Source organism: Oryctolagus cuniculus, chromosome 11 (genome assembly GCF_051225735.1).
Source record: "Oryctolagus cuniculus isolate XC-2025 breed Fujian yellow rabbit chromosome 11, ASM5122573v1, whole genome shotgun sequence".
Lineage (NCBI taxonomy): Eukaryota > Metazoa > Chordata > Mammalia > Lagomorpha > Leporidae > Oryctolagus > Oryctolagus cuniculus.
In genome coordinates, this window is record NC_142877.1 from 109,306,379 (window position 1) to 109,326,571 (window position 20,193).

The window sequence follows — 20,193 nt, forward strand, 5'->3', positions numbered from 1 at the left end:
TTTCTTTTGGGGAGGAGGAGGAAGGGATGATTCGACCATCAAATATTTTTCTGTAAAAGAATGTCCACCAAGAGAATCAAGTATTCTCTCCACACAGCTTGCTGGGAAGGCACAAGGTGCCAGAGAAGCCTGGAGCCTGGACTGAACACAGAACCTTTGGACACCTTTAAACGGGGTGGTATGGAGTGTTCATTCTGCCAGTGAACAGCGTGGGCAGGAAAAGGACAGGGACTTGGGGGCAGGCATTCAGCACAGCAGTAAAGATGCCCACATAGCACACAGCAGTGCCTGGTTCCGGCCTCAGCTCCGCTTCCAATTCCAGCTTCCTGCTAATGTGCACCCTGGGAGGCAGCAAAGTTGATGGCTCAAGGACTTAGGTCCCTGCTAACCACCTGGGGACCTAGCTGGAGTTCCAGGCTCCTGGCTTTGGATAGGCCCAGCCTTGGCTAATGTAGGCATTTGAGAAGTGAACCATTGGAAAGGAGATATCTGACTCTCTGCCATTCAAAGAAATAAATAATATTTAAAAAAATTAGGTGACTTGAGGAAGAGGCAATAAGAGAGGCACAGAGGGGCATTAAGAAACAAGGACCCCTCACTACCGACCCCAACTGGGCAGCCCCCCGGTCCTACAAAGCCTGCCGAGGTTGAGCGCTTGCCCTACACCCTTGTCCTGCTCCTGGCCAATGAAGTCCAGGAGGAAAGCCAGGGGCCCATTCCCAACTCCTCTGATAAGCCCAACAGGCATGTGAGAGGAGCTGAGCAAGCGTTATCCACCCATCTTATCGATGAAGAAAAGCTGATGCTCAAACAGAAGAAAGAACAAAGACCTTTTTCGGCTTTTCAATTTAGCACATTTTCTTAAAGCATTAATATCCTACACTCCACAGAAAGCAACTCAGCAATGTCTTTTAAAAAATATCGAAATGGTTCCCTTCTTTGATCAGGCAGCTTCACATTTCAAAAACCATTATTAAGGAGAAAACTCAAAATATCAACAACAAAAACTAAACCCATAATGCACAAAGTTACCGCTGATCTCAGATTACTAGAAACAGCAATGGCCAACGACGGAGGGGTGAATCATTCGCTTTCTTTTCATTTATCAAGTCCATAAATTAATGCACTGAGCCACACCATCACCTGCCTCCTGTCTGTCCCCCTGCTACTGCCCTTGCCCCTGCCTTGATTCTCCACTCAACAGCCAGAGAGCCTTATGAAAGGTAAGTCAGCTGTCATTCCCCACTGCCTTTCTTACAGCCCTCCACTGTCTTCCCATCTCACTGGGAGTAAAACCACAGGTGCCCAGGAAGGCCTCCGAGGCCCCACATGAACCCTGACCCAGCGACACATCCCTGCCTCCCAACTTCTGCTTCTACCACCCTCCTGTACGCTGGCTTTGCTGCACCCACGCGGGCCTCCTTGTTCTTCCTGAAACAAAACAAAATTCCAACCCCAGGGCCTTTGATGTAGAAAGTTCTTGCAAGAACTTTCTACATCAGATAGCCATGCCATTCATTCCCTCACTTTCCTTAGTTCACCCATCAAAGGCCACATGATCACAGGATCCTTATCACCCTGAACAGTCCCTGCTCCCTCTACTCTGTTTTTTGGTTCCCCTCGGTAGCACGTACCTGATGGAAGATACGTTGGCTTTTTCATTTGTTTTCCCATGCTGGAATGTAAGCTTCTTGGCCAGAAGCTGTGTGTGTTTTGCTTAGTGGTTGTATCCCTCTGTGCTTTGCAAGCTGTTCAGCATAGAGATCCCCACAGACAATCGGTGTTCAGTGAACCCAAATGGCGTACCTCTAGCCAGCCCACTGTGGTTACTGAGGGTGCAAGCCTGCTGAACACGGGAGAGTACTAGAAAATGAGGCCAGAGATGCAGCCATGCAGTGTTATCAGTCTAGGTAGGAACTTTACAGAACGGAATAGACCATAACTGTGATTCTATGGAGAGGTGATGGCCAAGGCAGACAAAATTTCAGTTAGGAGGATTAAGTTCAAGAGACCTGTTATAGAGCATGGTGACTGTAGCTAATAACATGTATTCTATCCTTATACATTACTGAGAGTACATTTTAAGTGTTCTCATCATAAAGAATGGTAAGTATGTGAGATAATGCATATATCAGTTCAGCCATTCTATACCCTGTAGATGTTTCAGAACACCATACTGCATAACATACATATACATACATGTGTAATTATGATTTGTATTTGCCATTTATAAAAAAAATTCTGTAAGACCATGTAACTATGATCACCAAAAAAGTGGCCCAGGAAAGATTTCTTGGGATTAATAAGGTAGGAGCTGAGATTTAAGGATGAGCAGACATCAGACAGACGAGGGGCACAAAGAGAGGGCTCCAGCCCCTGAGAAGAGCCTGCAGGAGGATCCCCAGTCAGCACAGTGCCTTCCTGGCACTCGAGTGAGCTCCCTGTGGTCAGGATGCAGGGGTTGGGAGAGGAGGGAGAGTGGTGCAGTGCACGCAGGGCTGATCAGGTTGCAAGCTTGCACCTAGTCTAGAAGCTCCATGGAGAGACATGACTGGAAGCAAGGGCACTGAGGCACTGGGCAGCGATGGGAAAACGTGGGTAGAATCAGAATGTGGTGAGGATGGAGCAGGACAGCTTGGTCACACAGCAAGTACAGTCGTGGTGTGGGGCAGGAAGAGCTCTCCCCTCTCAGGGAACCGGGGCAGGCTCACAGAAGGGTGCCGTGTAAGCCGTGGGTAGGAGGGCAGGCTTGGAGGGCCCAGGTGGTGAGGAGGGAGGCAGAGCTGCGTGTGGAGGGTGGCAGGGGCGTGGACCTGGGAGTTCAGAGGATGGGGCGACTCCAGGTCGTCTGATTGGGATGGAACACGGGGTTCACGTGAGGACACGTAGACAAGATGGAAGCAGAGAGCCACCCCTGAGTGGCTGCAGGGAGTGTGGGAGGCCCTGAGTGGGCGGGTGCTGATACGGGCTGCTCCTTCCATAAATCCACTGAGGGGCCTCCATTATCCAAGCGGCATGACTCTTCCTTGGCATTTTTATTACGCAGGAGAACTGTTTCAGTTTTCCACCTTACTGCCTGTGGATAGATCTCATCACGGAGGAGGCACTGGGCTGCCTGCTGATGTCACTGTTCCCTCAGCTGTTCCCCACTGTCCCTAGCCTATGGGGACGGGCAAAGGCGGATCCTCTCCACAGTAGAAGTTACTAGAACATTCAAGAAGGCCAGGGTGGGGGAAGGAACAGAGAACTCTTCACGGAAGAGTAGAAGGGAACAAGAAATCTTTTCATTCTTGAAACACATCTAATGTTTGAATGCAAGAATACAACATAAAAAAAGGCTGCCGTTGAGGGACTGGGGGACTCTGATTCCTCCAGAAGTCAGGTTGTTATGGTTTCACGTCAAGTCAGGCTGGGAGCATTGAAATCCCAGGTCTGCATCTTGGGAGACACGGGGCTGCGGGTGGATTGCTCGGCCCCGCTGTGCCCCAGCTGACTCACCTGCACCAGGGGAGCGGCAGTGGAAGCCATGCTGGGTCGTCATGATGACTAACAGGGCTCATACAGTAAAGAGATGGCACAGCATCCGAGCCAGGACTAGAACCTGGGTGAGCCCAAGGCTGCGTGCAGTGCTGTCCACTGGCTGGGAACCAGAAACTGGCTCTCGGGGGGAGTAGGAGGGGCTTCAGGAAAGAGGAGCCCTCAGGGGCTGTGGGGACCACTGGGGCATTTCAGGCAGAGGGAGCAGCGTGCATGATGGTGGAAGCAGCAGGACCAGTGTGAGCTTGGAGCCCCAGGAAGCAGTTAAAATGCCGGTGGGGGTGCCTGCATCCCATTGGAGTGTGCCTGGGTCTGAGTCCTGCCACCCACATAGAAGACCCGGTTTGAGTTCTTGGCTCCTGGCTTTGACCTGGCCCAGTCCCAGCTGTTACAGGCATTTACAGGAGTGAACCAATGGATGGAAGATGTTCTCTGTCTCTTTCTCTCTCCATCCTCCCTCCCTTCTCCTCCCTGAAATTGAGTCAGTGCTTGTTAAATGACTAGCCTGAGGCACCCAACCAACAAATGGCTGAGCTTGGATCTAATCCAGGTAGTTTAGCTCCAAATTTCTTGTACAGGAGCCCTACGTGGTACTGCCTCTGTACAGTCATCATTTCTGTAAACACCAGGGCAAGAGGCCCTTGCTATGAGTGCACTGTGGGACATGGTCTCTCCTCCGGGTCTCCTGTGACTCTGTGCATTGTCCTGGGAACAGCAGTGGCTATCCTGCAAGGATCAGAGCTCCATTCCTTCATCCAACGCATAGGGCTTGAGCTCTTGGGATGTGTCAAGTCCTGGGCAAGGTCCTTGCTGTCATGACCTTGCATTCAGGGAAGAAGAGCCGTAATCCAAGCACTCATAGGGCAATCAAACAAGACAGTCTCAGAGAGCGCCCAGTGATCAGAAGAGCAGGGCCATGCGGTGGCAAGGGACTGCTTGTGCTACTCTACACAGGCTGGTCAGAGGAAGGCGTGGACACAGGGACACTGCCCAGAAGCCTGGAAGGTTTTAGGGAAGGAGCCAATCTTGAGAAGAGCTGGGTGCAGTTACATTTTTGGCAGTGAGAACAATGGTACAAAGCCTCCCCACCCCCACAGTGGGATGTAAGCCTGGTGGGTTGCAGGAAGAGGGGTGAGGGGAAGCCCCTGTGGCTGGGATCTGGTGACAGAGGGTAAGCGCTGTAGGAGAGGAAGGCCAGTAGGTGAGCCGGGTCCATCACGGTGGCTAAGTGTGGGTTTTGGTTTCAGTTGCGATGGAAGCCACTGGAGGGTTTTAGGCAAGGGCCGGCACTTTCTGGGCCAGCCAATCTCCTACCCTGGGAGCAGGAGGGGGAAACAAAGAATGGAGGAGTGAGATCTCCAGGGACCCAGAGCCCACCATCACCCGAAGGCTCCCCACTGGCCTCCCGGACACCAGCAGTCTCCCCCAGGGTCCCAACAGGCCCTGATTAGTCAGGGCAAGCCGCCGTCTGTGTCTCCCCTGCTTCTGAGATCGCTGTTTGTGAAGCTTGGTCACGGCGCCGCTTCTTCTCGTGCGTAACCAATTCTTTTGTTGCCTTCCAGATCATAAGGCAGCAGTTCCCTCAGTTAACCACCAGAAGACTCGGGACCCGAGGACAGTCAAAGTAAGCACCGGACAGCCATCCCAAAGGCAGAGCTCTGAGACGGGCTGAGTGAGTCTGAGTCTCGGGCCTGTCGCACCAAGAAACTCCGTCCACAAGCCCAGAGGGAGGTCTGTGCCTAAAGGGAACATGGAAGAGCTTTGTGACAGCCAGGCCCCCAAAGCCCAGGGCCTGACCAAGTGGCCGTCCCAAAGCCCAAGGTCCTGTGGCCCAGCTTTTTGATGGAATCTGATTTTGTGCCACCTGCCTTTCGGGCGTGTTTGAGCCTCATTTACAGGAGCACCCTGGGGCTGCTTGGGCACCCTCCAGATGACTTGGACTGGTTTTCCGAGCACTCGCTCAGCTCTGCTAGTGCCCAGCTGAGGCAGAAAGGCTGTGGCCCATGGGGCGCACCACTCCCTCTTGACCAGTTCATCGACCGACCCTTACTGCACGTCCTGCGTGCGTCAGACACGTGGTGTTCGGTGTTGGCAACCGCCATGGCCTGCAGAGAACATGCACTTATTTTGGTGGGGAAGACGGACAAGAAAAAAAGAATCGGATTTCAGTGAAGAGGGGGATAGTGGGGAACAAAAACGAGGGGAGGCGCTGGGGGGGTGCTTTCTAAGGAGGTGATGAGGTGACATTGGGGGGCTTGGATGCCTGCCTATCCCGTTCTGACTCGGAGGAAAGGAATTTCTGCCTATAACCGTGCAGGCTTCATGAAAATCTGGGTTTATAGGACTTGCTGCTAAGGATGCTTCAAAAACATCCTTGTTGGCCCTGAATAACTGCTCCGTGAACAAGAGTGGGTGGCCGTACCATTGGTAAGCAGTGAGTTAAATGGCTTCCTTTCTGCAAGACTTCTCAGAACCTTTATTATGCTAATGTGCATGGTGACTCCACTAGAGGGTGTCTTATTATGCAGCGTTTCTATGCTGAGCAGGTCAGCATACAGTGACCTATAAAACACTGAAACATTTTTAAAAAGCAACCGTATAGGATTTACAAGCCCTGTCTCTAAGGGTGTTTCAAAAGCGTGTCCAATACTATCACCTTGAGTAACAGTCCTAGCCCCACCCACTGTCTCCCGTCACCCCTGGGCAGCACATTCCTGTCCTGGGTTGGGAAATAAGGGGGTGGGGGAGATTTCACTTTGAAACTAAGTTAGGGAAAGAAAGTAGATCATCAGACGGGGACACCATTTTTAGTTAAGCTCTGAAAATAATGGGATGAGCTTTTTTTTTTTTTTTTTTTTTTTTGGTATGGCTCAGAAGCTCATGGGCTAATTCCAAAGGCATGTCCAAAACAGTTTCTAGCAGAAGAACCTCTTGGAATACATTCCTAGTAATTTTCCAAGATGATTCGTCTGGAAAACAAACCTCATTCATAATGAAAAACTGTGGTGTCTGTGTCGAATGAGGTTTTAGTCTTGGTAGGATCATAGCACACAAAAGCCATGCTCTCCTTGTTTGCAGGTGAGCCCAGGGCGGGCAGTTCCCACAGCTGGCTGAACAGATGAGTGCCTGGACTGATGGATGTTGGGTGAATGGAAATGAGTTGTTTTTGTCCAGCTCACAGTCTTTGAAGAATCCCTGGCTCTGATACATTGTTGCTCATTTCTAAAAAGGGAAAGAATGGTAAAGATAGCAAAGTCAGGGGGTAAAAGAGAGCGGAGAATTCCCATCCTACCCAGTCCTGGAGAAGGTACCCTTTTGTCTTTATGTGAGAGGCTGTGTGTGTTTTCTCTCTAACCTAGTGGCTGGCAAATCGGGCGATAGCCTCTTTAGAAGTTCTGTGAAACCAACTTTATTGTGTCCTCTCCATTAAGGACCCCCCAAGGTTGGCAGGTCCTTCACCAATCAAAAGGCAATGGGAAGTTCCCGACTGGACACATGGCCTTACAGAGAAAAATGCCTCAGCAAATTTAGCTGGGGCAGAAGAAACCTGGGGGGTGATTAGAGGAGAGAGAGGGGCTTGATGCACTCCACAGAACTGAGACATCCAGGAAGGGATCAGAGCAACTGATTTGTGTTGCTCATCTGAACAGCACTCCCTCTGAATTGTTCAGAACTGGTCTAGACCAAGTATATTTTGACCATCTTGATCTTGAGAAATTACAATAAAGGGGAACTTTTTGAAGCTAAGGAGGCATGTCATAACCGTCTTCCCACCTGAAGAGCTTTTCTGGAACAACTGGAGCCAACCAGAACCGGCCCCTCCCCCTCCCCGCCCCTCCCCCACGGCGTGCCTTTCAGATGGAAAGACAGTTATGACAGTTGGGAAGTAGAAGGCACAGAAGGCAGGTATTAGCTCAACACAAAGAACTTTCTGATAACTACAGCGCCGGAAAATGAACTGGGCTGCCTTCGAAGGCTCTGAGCTCTTCATCCCCGGAGGGGTGCAGCTGGAGGCGAGATGTCCGCTGAGCACAAATATCACAGAATGGTATCCTGCGTGAGGGGGCCGGGACCGGGCTGTCCCCTGTGCTGCTCTTCCCTCCCCTCCAACGCCTCCCCTCGTTGCACTTGATGACTGTCACCCTAGCTCCGTGGGGCGAGGAAAACGGTTCATATGTGGGACAGTGTTTCTGAAAGCGAGGTCCACCCGTTACTAACATTAGTGTTGCCATGGGACTGTGAAAATCTGCTTTATACTTTAGATCTCCTAAATTGGAATCTTTGGGGGTGAGACCAGGAATCTTTATTTTTAATAGGTTTTGTAAATGATTCTTATTGTTAGGAAAGCTTGAGAATCACTGGTATGGTGGTTAAAAGCACTTTTGAGGTTCAACTCCTAGGTTCCCTGGTAGATCTTGGGGGTTTTACTTACATTCTCTGGGGCTTTGGTCTCCCCACCTGTAAAAGGTGTTAACAATTAGGTCCAGGCTCATGGAGATTTTGTGAGATTAAAGAAGATAAGGTGCATCAAGCACTTAGCACCACAGGTATCAAGCTGATGTGCCCCAGAATTACTGTGCTGCTTGTTTCAAAGCTGATTTGGGGGCCCTGATCCTAGAGAGGTCCTGGAAGGTGGCTGAGGAATCTGTGTTTGCACTAAGCTCCATAAGTGATTCTGACACACATCTTAGGCCCACCATGCAGTGTTTTCTGTGAGTGGAGAACAGGGGTGCTGTAGCCAGACAGACCTGGGTTTAAGAACCTGTTCTTTCCCTAAACAGCTATCTGACCCTAAGCAAATGACTTGAGTGTTTTTGCCTCCATTTCCTTATCTAGAAAGACTAAAGTTATCCCTATTTCACTGGGTTATTTTTCAAATAAAAACACAGAAAGCACTTTGCAAAGTGCCCAGCACGTTGCAAGGATTTAATAGATGGTAGCAAAATTCCAAACAAAACACAGCCTCATCCCTTAATCAGACTTAACTGAAAACCTAGCTATTTTTAAGCTCATTTTGAGTTAATAAAAAGTTCTGGTCTTTGTTTTACATCTAGTGTCAACTGAAACACTGTATTTCTCTTTTAGAAAATACAATGATCATTATTGGTTATGAAAAACATTTATTGGTTATGAAAAACATAGGCCCAGTGACTTTTGGCTGGTGTTCAAAAACACATCCTTTTGCTGGGGTCCTCACAGGGGCACACTCAAGTGCTGTGCTCCTGGGATCAGATTTGACTAGACATAAGAGATCAAGTACAAATGGAAAATTTTTCATCTGTTCTCTGCAAAGTATTTGATTTAACATTTTCTGTAGGAGGCAATTTTGGTTATTTTTACCTGCCTGATTGATGGCTGGCAACATGGAACTTTGGTTTAATTCTGGATTTCAGAGATATCAAGGCTTACCGGAGAGTTAACTCTTGGAGCTCTGGGGAGGATAAGCCCAGCCATACCCAGCCATGGGCAACAATCCCACTCCCAACTCAGGAAGCCCCACCTAATGACGTTGGAGGTATCTCTCACTTTCTCTCTCTCTTTTGTGGCTCAGGTACCATTACTATGGCATTGCAGTGAAGGAGAGTTCCCAGTATTATGATGTGATGTACTCCAAGAAAGGAGCTGCCTGGGTGAGCGAGACAGGCAAGAAGGAAGTGAGCAAGCAGACTGTGGCGTATTCACCCCGGTCCAAACTAGGCACGTTGCTGCCTGAATTTCCCAATGTCAAGGATCTCAATCTGCCAGCCAGTCTGCCTGAGGAGAAGGTAACTACATCAGAAGTGATTTCCAGGGGTAGGGGTATCCCCCAGCCCCCTGGCTCACACATGCACATGCTGTTATTACAAAACAGTGGTTTAAGCCGGCGCCGCGGCTCACTAGGCTAATCCTCCGCCTAGCGGCGCCGGCACACCGGGTTCTAGTCCCGGTCGGGGCGCCGGATTCTGTCCCGGTTGCCCCTCTTCCAGGCCAGCCCTCTGCTGTGGCCAGGGAGTGCAGTGGAGGATGGCCCAGGTGCTTGGGCCCTGCACCCCATGGGAGACCAGGAAAAGCACCTGGCTCCTGGCTCCTGCCATCGGATCAGCGCGGTGCGCCGGCCGCAGCGCGCCGGCCGCGGCGGCCATTGGAGGGTGAACCAACGGCAAAGGAAGACCTTTCTCTCTGTCTCTCTCTCTCACTGTCCACTCTGCCTGTCAAAAAAAAAAAAAAAAAAAAAAAAAAAAAAAAAACAGTGGTTTAAAAATATAGACACCTAAAAAAGACATGGGCTCTGGTCAATGATAATGCATCGGTATTGGTTTGGTAGTTGTGACAAATATACCATATGGGTGTAAGATGTTAACAATAAGGGTAATTGTGTATGAGATATATGGGAACAACCGTGCAACTTTTCTATAAACCCAAACCCATTCTGAAATTTGAGAGTTTATCTGTCTATCCCTCTCTTTTATATAGTTCTCTATCTGTGTATCTACCTACCTGCACACCTGTCAGATGATGCCACACAGTCTCATTTCACAAGGGAAGAGCCACTCTCTGGATATAGTTCATTTTCCTGTGTGCTGCAGGGCATTTGGTGAAATCATAGTCCCACAGGAAAAAAATTATTTTATATATATAGTGAATCAGATAGTTTTGATCTTAGGGTATTTGGAGCAAGTTACTGGGAAAACAAAGTTGGATAAGCTTCCCTCGGAGTATCACATCTCTAAAGCACCTATCTTGATGGTGGTTCTAAGCAGTGTTCTAACAGGTATGGAGTTTGCACTAAGTCTATATATCACTCTACAAGCTGGTTGCAGTGGAGACCGAGACCCGGTCCTGCTTACAGGAAGCTGACAGTCACATCGGGAGATGGATGCTTGTATAAGCAAACTTAAACTTAAATAAATGCATGTGTGTGTTCTGAAAGAAAAGAAATGAACTTGTATCTGTAAAGGATGCTTTAAATCTAAGAAGTAGATAAGTTTTTTAAATTTCTTTTTTTTTTTTTTTTTTTGTCCACCAACATTCATACAAGCAAACATCCTACATCTTGACTTTAAAATTCTTAGATATACCGGGCCGGCGCCGTGGCTCAATAGGCTAATCCTCCGCCTAGCGGCGCCGGCACACCGGGTTCTAGTCCCGGTCGGGGCGCCGGATTCTGTCCCGGTTGCCCCTCTTCCAGGCCAGCTCTCTGCTGTGGCCAGGGAGTGCAGTGGAGGATGGCCCAGGTGCTTGGGCCCTGCACCCCATGGGAGACCAGGAAAAGCACCTGAATCCTGGCTCCTGCCATTGGATCAGCGCGGTGCGCCTGCCGCAGCGCGCCGGCCGCGGCGGCCATTGGAGGGTGAACCAACGGCAAAAGGAAGACCTTTCTCTCTGTCTCTCTCTCTCACTGTCCACTCTGCCTGTCAAAAAAAAAAAAAAAATTCTTAGATATACCGAGATTAAAGATTTTTTGCTAAACATTCCCAACAGTTTCCCAAATGTCTTGTGGTGATTTGGGCAGAAGCACTTATCTTATCCAATGAAGAGAAATCAGTTTAATAAGTCCTGCTGATCTCTGTGTGCCAGGCACCTTGCTAGGGTCAGGATGCACAAGTATTAGCAACACTCCACTTTTATTTTCCTGGAGCCCACAGCCTCAGAAGGTGGAGAGTGGAGGCAGAGTGAGAAACCAATGCCCTCAGGGCGAGGGCTCTCCACACTCAGGTGTTGTGTGAGCAGAGGAGGGGCTGAGGGCAGAGAGCCCTACTTATGAAAATCAGTCTCAGTTGGGTCTTGCAGGATGAGTAGGTGGTAGGTGAATTCCCAACAGGGAATACAATGACTTAACAACTGGAATTGGCAGGGCGGCAGCAATGTGTATTAATGTGTGCCTTTGTTGTTGGTCCTCCACCGCCCCCACAGGTTTCTACCTTTATTATGATGTACAGAACCCACTGTCAGAGAATACTGGACACTGTAATAAGAGCCAACTTTGATGAGGTAGGTCAACAAGTGTCGAGCTGTGAATACTTTGTATTAAAATACCACCATTAACACTAGCTCCTAGTTCCAGAGCTGCAGCTAGCTGTGAGGCCTGACATTTGGAAGTCCTTGATGCCCCATTCACTCAACTTACTCACAGGAATCCCACAAAGCAGTTTCTAGGATTGTCCTTATGTTATAACTCTTATGTGTTTGTAGTGGTGGGCATGGCCTTTTCCTTGATTTAACTGGTGGACTGCATCCTGCCCTTTTAGCAAACTGGAAAGACCATTTTGCCAGCATGTCATTACACCCAGAAGTGCAGACTCAGACACACTCAAGAAAAACTTTCGTATATTTTTGGATTTAGTATTTCCCCACGGCTCCTCTTCCTTGGTGCAGATGACCCTCCATTCGCAAGGTCTGGTCCACGTTTCCTACAAATCCCACCTACAAACACAGTGTTAAGAATACCATCTCACTTGTTAATTTTAAAGCATTCTAGTTAAAGAAAGAATCGAGAAGAGGAACTGAAAAAGGATGAGGGGACGTTCAGTTTCAAAGAAGATTACGTGAGCTCTAAAAGGGCTATATAAACCAGCAGTTAGTTGTAGGAAAGAGCCCGAAGCTTCCCTTTGTGTGTGTCCAGGGAAGGGTGGTGTTGGAGGCGGCGAGATCTAAGGATGAAGCTGCAAAATGCCCTTCCCTATTTCTTGCCCCTCCCACTGCTGTGCCACAGAGCTGTGTTTATTGAGCGCTTAATGTCACTTGGCTCACGGACACAACTCCGAAAGAGAAAGCACCGTGTTCGTAAAGAAGTTCTCTTCTTCCTTATCTCGACTTTGATCCACTAGCACTCTATAACATCCTTGAACATCTCCCAAATTCCTTGAGCAACCTTGGCAGGGATTGGCTGTGTCTTGCATTCCACTGAGATCAGGGCAAATCCCAAGTCGTGATTGGTTCAGGCAACACAAGCAATGATGATCGATAACGCTCCAAATCTTAACACCTTAGAGACTTATTTTGCTCTCATGTCTCAATCTAGTGTGGATGCCTTGGTTGGAAAGCTAGATGCTGGGGTGGTCCAGACACCTGCTGTTTTCATCTTGTGGCTCCATCCTGCCCTAGAGCCTTGGAACCCTCTTTGTTCAGCTGATGAGTGGGGAAAAGAATGGCAGGGACCTTGTCATCCCAGGAATAAAACATGTTACCACTGTGCGATTGACAGGAGACGGTCCCACCTTGATGCAGCCAGCGGGAGGCTAGGGACTGTGGTCTCTCAGGGGTGACAGCCTACACCACTGCAGAAGAGGAGCTCGACTCTCCAAAGGACAGCTGACCCTCTCTGCCACATTTCTAACAACAAAGCTTGTGAGAGTAATCCGGGAAACTTAACGTTAAACAATCATTTATCTCTGGTTCTTCAACCACTTAGACTTGTAGGGAGGAAGGAGAACTTTTCAGAATTCTCCCTTCTGTATCATAAGAAGTTTCCATTTGTTAAATGCTTATATGATGCCAGGCACTTTACATAAGTCATCTTATTCCATCCTAATAACAGGTGGGTGTCATTATCTCTGTTTGATAAAACTCTCCCCGTGTTTAGTCCTAAGCTCCAGATGCAGTCAATTCAGCATCTAACTGAACATGGCCAAATCAGAGCTCTTAATTTTCAATTTCCAAATATTTCTAGCTCCAAATCTCTCAAGACTCAGGTCGACACTACCCTCCACTCAGCCGGTGGATCTTCCCTTCCTTCCCTCTTCACACTCTGTCCCCTGGAAGTCCTGGCAGCTGCACCATCTGAATCGAAGCCGTGTCTGTCCACATCCGACTGCCAGTCTCACCTCTTGCTTCATATCACTTCATTTCCTTCCTTTTCCTTCTCGCCCAGAGGAACTGGTGCCACTGGACCTTAAATGGCCTCAAATGCAGAGAGTAGGATGGGAAGTCAAACCTGGATGATACGCCATCTACAAAAGCTGTTGAGCAAACAGGATTGAGCAGGGTCCCTGTGCAGCTAGAACACTCAGAATAGACGGATGCCTGCTAAAGACATTGATTTTCCCCAGATTTGTTTGAACCTGCACAGCAGCCGATCTTTTCCAGACTTTCTGCTAGAAATTGGCTGCTCATATTAAAACGGGGTAGGGCTGCATGGGAAGAGAGCTAAGTAAGGCAAATGAATTCAGAGTCTACCACTCTTAGGAATGAGCTCGGCAGAGCCTGAAACTCAGTCAGAGGAGCAGGAAGGGAGTCTGGGACCTGACCAGAGGCCAAAGCTCAGGGACAAGCTGGGATCAGGGGACAGCGGAAGGCCCTCTGGAGGACAAGCACCTTGCCTAAGAGCTGAAGCCTGGCCAGCCACCAGGCGTCTCAATGACAGAACAAGATCTTTGGCTGTGGGGATGCAGGCTGGTGGCCCTCAGAAACTTGGGAAAGTGTCCCAAACATTTAGGGAAGCACAATGCTTTCTGGGGCCTAGTAGTTGTAGTCCTTCTTCTTCATCATAATCATCATCATCGCCACTACTATTCCTTTTTAAACATCTACCATGGCCCGAGCATTATGCTAAATAAATTTTAGGAATCCTGTGCAATAAACACTACTTTAATCCCCATTGCACAGGTAAGAAAAATGAGGCTTAGAGATATAACATCCCTAGTTGTTTGTGGAACCAAGACTGAACTCAGGAAGGCTTCACACATCCAGATTTTCTTTATTTGAATTTTCAATCTGGGTGAAACTTTTCTATATTGTCATCATCATGGAGTAAACAGAACTTCATCTCACTACACACAGACCTGCCCTCATTGACACTCTTCCCCCCTAGGAGGTCAGAGTGGCGTGGCCTTTCTCCCCATCTCTCTCTCCCCTGCTTCCCATGCAGTGTTGACACTGGGAAACCCAGGCAAGCTGGGAGCATCAGGGGAGTGTGTCCACAGGAGGCGGAGCTCTGGTCACCGGGCTGCAGGCAGGGCAGGGCTCCACTTCCCCAAGGCAGCCTGGCCAGAAGAGAACGAGACCCTACTCCAGGGAGAACCTGAAGGACTGACTGGGCCAAGGACTGAAGCAGACAAACACAGGCGCATCCGTTCTCTGACTTGCTGCCTGGCTTTGCACAGGGCATGTCTGTGAACTGGAGCAATGACCCTGAGCTGCAATGGTAGTACGAGTATTGAGAGAACCTACCGAGAGTACCTGGCAAATGGCAGGCATTCAATAAAGGAAGCTAATGACGGTAGCAATGGCAGCTCTAGGGCCTTAAACCAGAGGGGAAAAATTATCTCCCACACTGGGTCAGGATTGATTTGGGAACCAGGGATATGCGGATAACAACACCTGTGGAGTTCGAGGGTGCCCATCTGTCAGAAACCAAGCTAGGTCTCTTAGAATTCATAAAACATCAGTCTTGTGGGTTCCCTGGCCTCAAGGTGGGCTGCTCCTCAAGGCTAGCTGAGTCTAGATGCTTGTGAATGTCCTTGGGTCCATGAGCCAAGCATCTTTACTGCTCTCTTCCCTCGCCTTGTCCCACTTGTGTGTGTCCTATTCTGCTCCAAGGGCTCTGCTTTGGCTATTCCACGCAGACGTGACATGAGTTGCTTTAATAAGAGTCATTCCATCTTTGAGTATCCAGTGTATTCCTGCTCTGGCCTGGTGGTTTGGGGATAAAAAGGAAAAGTCAATCACATATACTTCACCTGCTCACTTGAAGTTAACTGCCCGGAAGCACCATCCAGCATCCCATAATGGCACCAACTGGCCAGGGCTCTGGGGATATCCTTTGTGCATTCCCTGGATTTGGGCGCACAGATTTGAACCACAAGGATCTTGTGTATGACACATATTTTCATTTTAACAACATCCCACTCATGTGTAACTCCCACACCTTTCCCTTCCCTCCCAGAACAGCTGGGGGTCCCTGAGACCCCAGTGGGGGCCTCGCCTTCCCTTCCTTAAACACTCGAAACCACAGCCAGCCCTGAAGGCGCCCTTGGGTTTACGGTGCTGCTCCTGGCCCTAGGCTGCCAGTCCCGGCAGTGCTCAAGCTGTGTGCAGGAGGAAGGCCCAGGGCTCCCACACCAAGCCAGGCCGGGAGTGGCGTGGGCCACCGCGGGGGAAGGAGACAGCAGCACGGCAGCCCGGGCTGGCCTCGGCGGGATTCCAGAGCTGTGCTGGGAGAGCCCCGTGTCACCTCATGGTTCTTCTCTCTGTGGGTCGATACAGGTTCAAAGCTTCCTTCTGCACTTTTGGCAAGGAATGCCGCCCCACATGCTGCCTGTGCTGGGCTCCTCCACCGTGGTGAACATCGTTGGCGTGTGCGACTCCATCCTCTACAAAGCCATCTCCGGGGTGCTGATGCCCACCGTGCTCCAGGCGCTACCTGACAGGTGGGCACCCTGGTCCCCATCCTCCCCCGGGGGCTACTCCTGAGGGCCGATTATCCCTTCTTCCCATTTATTGTTGATAACCATGCACTGCCCAAAGACCTCCCTTGCAAGGACCACTGGTGTTGAACTTTGGAGTTGACTGATATTTGTGAATAGAAATAAAATGTCTAGATGTTGAACCATGTGAGGTTAAAATTCAAAAGGTGGAATATGGTGCACAGTGAGAAGTTTCCTCCTGCACTGTTGCTCCCCAGACCCCCAGCCCCTCCCTGGAGCATCGGACACAATCATTTACTAGGGAGGTCTGTTGAGATCTGCTGTGCACATGGAATCAGTGTGTATACTATTTTCTCTTTCTGAAATTGTGGCACTGTATATACTGTTCTATGTCTTGCTTTACCAAAAAAAAAAAAAAAAAAAACCAACAAGAAACAACAACAACAACAAAAACCTTAGTTGTGGCCATGGTGCTGGCAGGAATGGAAAAATGAAGGCAAGAGGTTGACTCTTCCCATGAGGTCCTGGGGGGCCGGCCATTCCTCCACAGGCTTCCACTCCCTTCCAGCCCTCTCTTTCCAGGTACAGGTCGGTTGAGAGCCCAGCTGCTCCTAGCCCCGGTGTGCAGGAGTCTCCCTTGTGGGCTCCTGTACACAAGTCCACACCTCACAGCCTGTCCCTCATAAACAAGTCAGAAGTCTGAAATGGAGGTGACAGCAGGGTTGGCTCCCTAGGGAGCTGTCAGGGCCATACCTGGTGCTCCTTGGCTTGTGGACGCATCACCTTACTCTCTGTCCCTGTCTTCCAGGGTCTCTGTTCTGTGTGTCTGTCTGCCTTCTCCTGTTCTGTTGCTTCCAGGAGCACTTGCCATTGGATTTAGGGCCTGCCTGGTTAATCCAGGCTAATCTCAACTGAAGGTCTTTCATCAGATCTGCCAAGACCCTTCCCCCAAATAAGGTTGTTCTCATGGTTCTGCGTGGATTTTAGGGGCCACTATTCATCCCACTACATGGAATTTATGCGTAGGATAAACTAACTCCCAGAGGGCAGAATTCCTGCATCAAAGGATATATGACTTGTGCTTTTCTGAGTGAAGTTTTAATATGCAATTATCTTATTAACATGAACTTGAATCTCTCTTCATATATTTATAGGTTATTTGCATTTTTTCTCCTGTGAACTCTGTTTTTAATCTTTACCTAATTTTCTTTTTGGTGTTTGGTCTTTCATTGATTTTAGGAACTCCACATTTATTAGGGATTAACAATTTACGTTAAGAGTTGCGAAAATTCATCTTGGTTTTTTGTCTTTGTCATGTGGAAGATACATTTTTTTTTTTGACAGGCAGAGTGGATAGTGAGAGAGAGACAGAGAGAAAGGTCTTCCTTTTGCCGTTGGTTCACCCTCCAATGGCCGCCGCGGCCGGTGTGCTGTGGCCAGCGCACCGCGCTGATCCGATGGCAGGAGCCAGGTGCTTCTCCTGGTCTCCCATGGGGTGCAGGGCCCAAGTCCTTGGGCCATCCTCCACTGCACTCCCTGGCCACAGCAGAGAGCTGGCCTGGAAGAGGGGCAACCGGGACAGATTCCGGCACCCCGACCGGGACTAGAACCTGGTGTGCCGGCACAGCAGGCGGAGGATTAGCCTAGTGAGCCGCAGCGCCGGCCCGGAAAATACATTTATGTCATTGAATTTATTGGTCTTGTTTTTATGATCCCTAGATTTTGTATTGTTGTTTTAAGTCTTTCCCACTGCAGTTATATAATTTTCCCATAGTAGGTCTCAGTCACTTTGCGGTATAATGCTTATCTTTTGACTTTTTGCTCAGTTTGGGTTTCACCCTAATATAAGCTATTAAGAATAGCTCCATTTTTTCCGCTTGTACCTCTCCTGTTGTCCCAATACCACATTTGAGTGATTACATTTTTTTTCCTAGATGGGAGATGCTTCCTTTGTTGTGCGATGCATCTCATATGTACCTGGAACTGTTTCTCATGTGTACTTGGGACTACTTCCGAACTTCCTTTCCCTCACCCATTGATATTTCCAGGAGCCCTCTGTTTTAAGTCTGCTATCTGTAAACATGTCCAACTATCTGGCAAGGCCAGCTCTTTGTTATCACTTTCCTTTTTCAGAATTTTCCTGTTGCTGACACTTACCGGTTTTTCTATATGCAGTATTTTAGTATCAACTTATCTACTTAAATATGAGCGTGTCTACATATACATGTATATACATACCTATGTATACACACATATGCAGAGGCTTTAAAATGTTTGTGGAAAACTGAAATTAAAATACAGTATGAGTTTCCCGTGAACTTTTTGAAGTTCTCTTGTATATTTGGGGAGGTCAGGGATTTCACTACATTTGTGAGCAGGTTAGGAAGAATTTAAAAGGAGCATTTTAAAATGCCAATGTGTTAGGAACTGTTGTCTTATGGTTATGCTATTCACTTTAATTTTTATTGCTTCGTAATTAAAGACTGTTGACTAGCTGATTTCTTCTTGAAACTTTGCTTAGATTTTCTTTGTTTAGTAATATAGTCAAGTTTTCTGGGTATTCCATTGACACTTGAAGAAAAAAAAAAACACTTCTGATTTCAAGGTGTAGACTTTGACATAGTGTTATTTGGATCAGCTTTACTGTGATGTAGTTCTTCCACTATGTTAGCATTTGTCCCCTTAGATCTACTGTGGAAAAATAAGACTTGCTACAAATGTGTACCAACTTACTTCATTGTTGTCTCCCCTACAACTTTTTTTTTCTTTTCTTTTTTTTTTTTTTTTTGACAGGCAGAGTGGACAGTGAGAGAGAGAGACAGAAAGGTCTTCCTTTTGCCGTTGGTTCACCCTCCAATGGCCGCCGCGGCCGGCACTCTGCGGCCGACGCACCGCGCTGATCCGATGGCAGGATCCAGGAGCCAGGTGCTTATCCTGGTCTCCCATGGGGTGCAGGGCCCAAGCACCTGGGCCATCCTCCACTGCACTCCCTGGCCACAGCACAGAGCTGGCCTGGAAGAGGGGCAACTGGGACAGATCCAGTGCCCCAACCGGGACTAGAACCCGGTGTGCCGGCGCAGCTAGGCGGAGGATTAGCCTAGTGAGCCGCGGCGCCGGCCTACAACTTTTTTTTTTTAACTTTTATTTAATGAATATAAATTTCCAAAGTACAGCTTATGGATTACAATGGCTCCCCCCCCCCAATAACTTCCCTCCCACTCACAACCCTCTCCTTTCCCTCTCCCTCCCCCCTTCCATTCACATCAAGATTCATTTTCAATTCTCTTTATATACAGAAGATCAGTTTAGCATATATTAAGTAAAGATTTCAACAGTTTGTACCCACATAGAAACACAAAGTGAAACATACTGTTTTAGTACTAGTTATAGCATTAAATCACAATGAACAGCACATTAAGGACAGAGATCCTAGATGAGGAGTAAGTGCACACTGACTCCTGTTGTTGACTTAACAAATTGACACTCTTGTTTATGGCATCAGTAATCACCCTAGGCTCTTGTCATGAGTTGCCAAGGCTATGGAAGCCTTTTGAGTTCATCAACTCTGATCATATTTAGACAAGGTCGTAGTCAAAGTGGAAGTTCTCTCCTCCCTTCAGAGAAAGGTACCTCCTTCTTTGATGACCTGTTCTTTCCACTGGGATCTCACTCGTGGAGATCTTTCATTTAGGGTTTTTTTTTTGGCCAGAGTGTCTTGGCTTTCCATGCCTGAAATACTCTCATGGGCTTTTCAGCCAGATCCGCATGCCTTAAGGGCTGATTCTGAGGCCAGAGTGCTGTTTAGGACATCTGCCATTCTATAGGTCTGCTGTGTATCTCACTTCCCATGTTGGATTGTTCTCTCCCTTTTTTATTTTATCAGCTAGTATTTGCAGACACTAGTCTTGTTTATGTGCTCCCTTTGGCTCTTAGTCCTATCATTATGATCAATTGTGAATAGAAATTGATCACTGGGACTAGTGAGATGGCATTGGTACATGCCACCTTGATGGGATTGAATTGGAATCCCCTGGTATGTTTCTAACTCTACCATTTGAGGTAAGTCAGCTTGAGCATGTCCCGAATTGCACATCTCTTCCCTCTCTTATTCCCACTCTTATATTTAACAGCAATCACTTTTCAGTTAAGTTTCAACACTTAAGAATAACTGTGTATTAATTACAGAATTCAACCGAAAGTATTAAGTAGAACAAACAAAAAAAATACTAAGAGGGATAACGTATCAAGTTGTTCATCAATAGTCAGGGCAAGGGCTGATCAAGTCACCGTTTCTCATAGTGTTCATTTCACT

The 20,193-nt window shown here is 48.2% G+C and overlaps 1 protein-coding gene across 4 annotated transcripts in view; it reads left to right on the forward strand.

The window, feature by feature from the left end:
* RFX4 (regulatory factor X4) overlaps positions 1–20,193 on the forward strand; it is a 164,954-nt gene that overhangs the window by 85,143 nt on the left and 59,618 nt on the right. For 3 of the 4 annotated variants that reach the window (XM_008257109.5, XM_051846592.3, XM_008257108.4), the window contains 4 exons: positions 5,100–5,161; positions 9,089–9,302; positions 11,431–11,508; positions 15,721–15,884. In XM_008257109.5, coding sequence (XP_008255331.1) covers positions 5,100–5,161; positions 9,089–9,302; positions 11,431–11,508; positions 15,721–15,884 — 518 coding nt within the window. Of the gene's footprint in view, positions 1–5,099; positions 5,162–7,436; positions 7,586–9,088; positions 9,303–11,430; positions 11,509–15,720; positions 15,885–20,193 lie in introns of those variants that run through there. The other variant, XM_002711426.5, reaches the window with a different exon arrangement.